Here is a 2,744-nt window from a genome sequence, read left to right as displayed (position 1 = left end):
GTGAGAGGCCCGCGTACCGCAAAAAAAAAAAAAAAAAAAAATTAAGATAAATCATTTATTAAGAATGGGAAACTGGATACCCGTCTGCTGAAATCGCGTCCCCTCAACGGCGCATGCGCTTGCCATGTAAAATTAGCATAACGTGTCAGGAACACAGGCGCAGGTGTTAAAGATACGGGATTGAGCTCGGGCATTGACGTCTGCTGCCTGCCACTCTGCGGCTCCGATCCTCGGTCGTTCGGTAGATATTTCTGGAGCAGCTCCTTCCTGCCTCAGTTTCCCGCTGGATTAAACGCGGGATAGTGATGGCAGTCTTCGATTAAACGAAATCAGGGCTGTGATAGCGCTTTACAAAGCAAAACGCGCAAAGCCTTTGCGGAGAGAGGAGTGCATAGGCTTAGAGTCCAGACCCGAACTTGCATGGCTTTTTACAGACGCACATCTCCCCTTCTCCCAGCGCAGGGAAAGCCCTGCAGTCCCCCTCTTTTTGACAGAGTGAATTTAGGGGAAGATTTACTTTAAGGGGTTTATTTACGCTAATGAGAATATCATTAATTGGTGCAAGAAATACTTATGAGCGCCTACTGTGTACCAGGCATTGAGCTGGGCTCTTTACCAAGAATAAAAATACTGAATTGAATGCCAATTCGTTCTCTTGAGCCAGAGATCTGAAGTACAGCTGTTTCTTAGGGTCATATTAGGACACAAATGCAAAATAGTCTTCCTGCGCCTCCCCCTGGAGAGAGAATGAAGTAGAAAATGAGATTGCGCATGTAGAAAAGCGCTTAGCCCCCGTGCTTGCGACAGGGCAAACCAGTACCTGAAATGTGTTTTATTAATAGTAATGATAGCTAATTAAAAATAGCTGGCGTGTATTGAGAACTGTGTCAGGCACGGCGCTAATCCCTGTACATATATTTAGTGAATTTTACTCTGCCCCAGTGAGGTCGTACTGATGACCCCATTGCGCAGATAAGGAAACTGAAGAATAGAAAAATACGAGTATCTACTGTAAGAACACTTAAAGTGGTGGAGCTAATAAGGTGTTTTGTTCACTGCTATATCCACAACACCTATATCAATGCCTGGTATAGTAGACGCTCAATCTGTCTTTGTGGAATAAATGAGTGATTAATACCTGCCTTTAAAAAAGCTTTTTTTTTCTTGTAAATAGACAGGTAATTGCAAAAATGGTACTGAGAGGTCCCTAGTACTCTTACCCCTGTACTGTCATCTTACCTAACATCAAACCGAGGAAATTAACCTTGGTGCAATCTACAGACCCTATTAATATTGTAATCTGCTTTTAATAGGAGTGCTTGGCACTTTGCAGACTGATATAGTTGCTATGATATGGTTAATATTCTCAGCTAAAACGGCTCTTCGCTTTTTGCACCTAAGTATTGCATCCGGGAGGCGTGCACCCTGCACCGGGCGGACCACGCCTCAGGGAAAATCCAAGTGTGGAACGCAGACCCTCTATATTAGAGCAGCGGCGCCGACGCGTAAGGGTTACCCTGTGGGAGGCCGTCCATGCGCCTGCGCGGGGCGTCGCTTCGCCCCGCCCCAGAAAGGGGTCAGATGACCCGCCCAACCGGCGTCGGCCTATAAAAGCTCGGGTGTTGACGTCAGCGTTCTCTTCCGCCGTCGTCGCCGCCATCCTCGGCGCGGCTAGCCACCCTCGGATCTGTCTGGGAGAATCCACCGCCATCCGCCACCATGGTGAGCAGCGCTGTTCAACGGGCGGCCTGAATCGGCGGCGGGGCCTCCGTAGGGCCGGCCCTACCAGGCCTGGAGAGCTGTGGCCTCCCTGACTGAGAGGAGACATGGCGGCGGCGGCGGGGCCGGCGGGCCTGGGGCTGGGGAAGCAGCTGCCGCCATGTCTGCGCGATGCACTGCTAGCCGAGCTCCGCTTCCGGGGGCGCTGCCGCCTCCAGGACCCCGGGCCCGGCTGGAGCAGGGGCGGAGGCGGGGCGGGGGGTATGATGATGTGGCAGACGCTGTAATGGCGGGCGCCGCGGTGCGAGCGGGGAGAGGGGAGCCGCCTTATGTAACCCGTGGGCTGGGAGTTTGAGTCCGATTTTCTGTCGGGAGCCGGGGGAGGCAAGGAAATGGCAAAAGGGGAGAAGAGTAAGATCTTTAGAAGCGTCTAGTTTTCTGACGTTGTGTAACCTTGGTCCTTCCTATACCTCCCAAGTGTGAACACCTGATTCCAGAACCACGAGGTGGAGGCTCCTGCCTGTTAGGGCTGCGCAAGCCTCCCACCCGACGGGGGGTGGCATATTTAAGAATCAGGGGCAGGGTGTGTGGCTCTACCTGATTGACCCCCACCCTGCACAGCGAGGTGACCTTGGATTTTAAAGAGGCCCTTTGGGGGAAGGCTGGGGGTATAACCAGTGGCAACACAGTGGGGGGAACTTCAGCTGGATTCCAGATACGCCAATATACTATAAAGGAAATTTGTTGTCACTCTTTGAAACTTACTCTTCAGTACTCATTCTGGGTTGTCACTCTGGGTTGTGACAACCGGCGTCTGGCTTTTCAGGGACGGGGTGAATTGCACTTTTAAAGGGGTGTCAACAGAGAAAGGGGGATCTGGGTGGGAGTTGAGGCGGCGCCAGGACCAGCTCCCTCTGGCCATGGCCTAGCAGTCTCTATTGATCAAGGTCTCAGTGCCAAGCCTCATTCATGGAGTGCCGGGCCATCCTGAGTCGTCGTCGTTGTCCGTCCCCCCCCCCCCCCCG

At 52.4% G+C, this 2,744-nt stretch overlaps 1 protein-coding gene across 1 annotated transcript in view; it reads left to right on the top strand.

The window, feature by feature from the left end:
• Positions 1 to 1,643: 1,643 nt before the first annotated feature.
• EEF2 (eukaryotic translation elongation factor 2) overlaps positions 1,644 to 2,744 on the top strand; it is a 10,110-nt gene continuing 9,009 nt past the window's right edge. The window contains exon 1 of the mRNA XM_007460512.1: positions 1,644 to 1,722. Within this exon, the coding sequence (XP_007460574.1) occupies positions 1,720 to 1,722 (3 nt within the window). The 5' untranslated portion in view covers positions 1,644 to 1,719. The remainder of the gene's footprint in view (positions 1,723 to 2,744) is intronic.

This window comes from Lipotes vexillifer, unplaced genomic scaffold, assembly GCF_000442215.2.
Source record: "Lipotes vexillifer unplaced genomic scaffold, Lipotes_vexillifer_v1.1 scaffold1011, whole genome shotgun sequence".
In the NCBI taxonomy this organism is placed as follows: domain Eukaryota; kingdom Metazoa; phylum Chordata; class Mammalia; order Artiodactyla; family Lipotidae; genus Lipotes; species Lipotes vexillifer.
The sequence above is the reverse complement of the archived record's forward strand: the minus strand, read 5'-3'. Positions and strand labels throughout refer to the sequence as shown.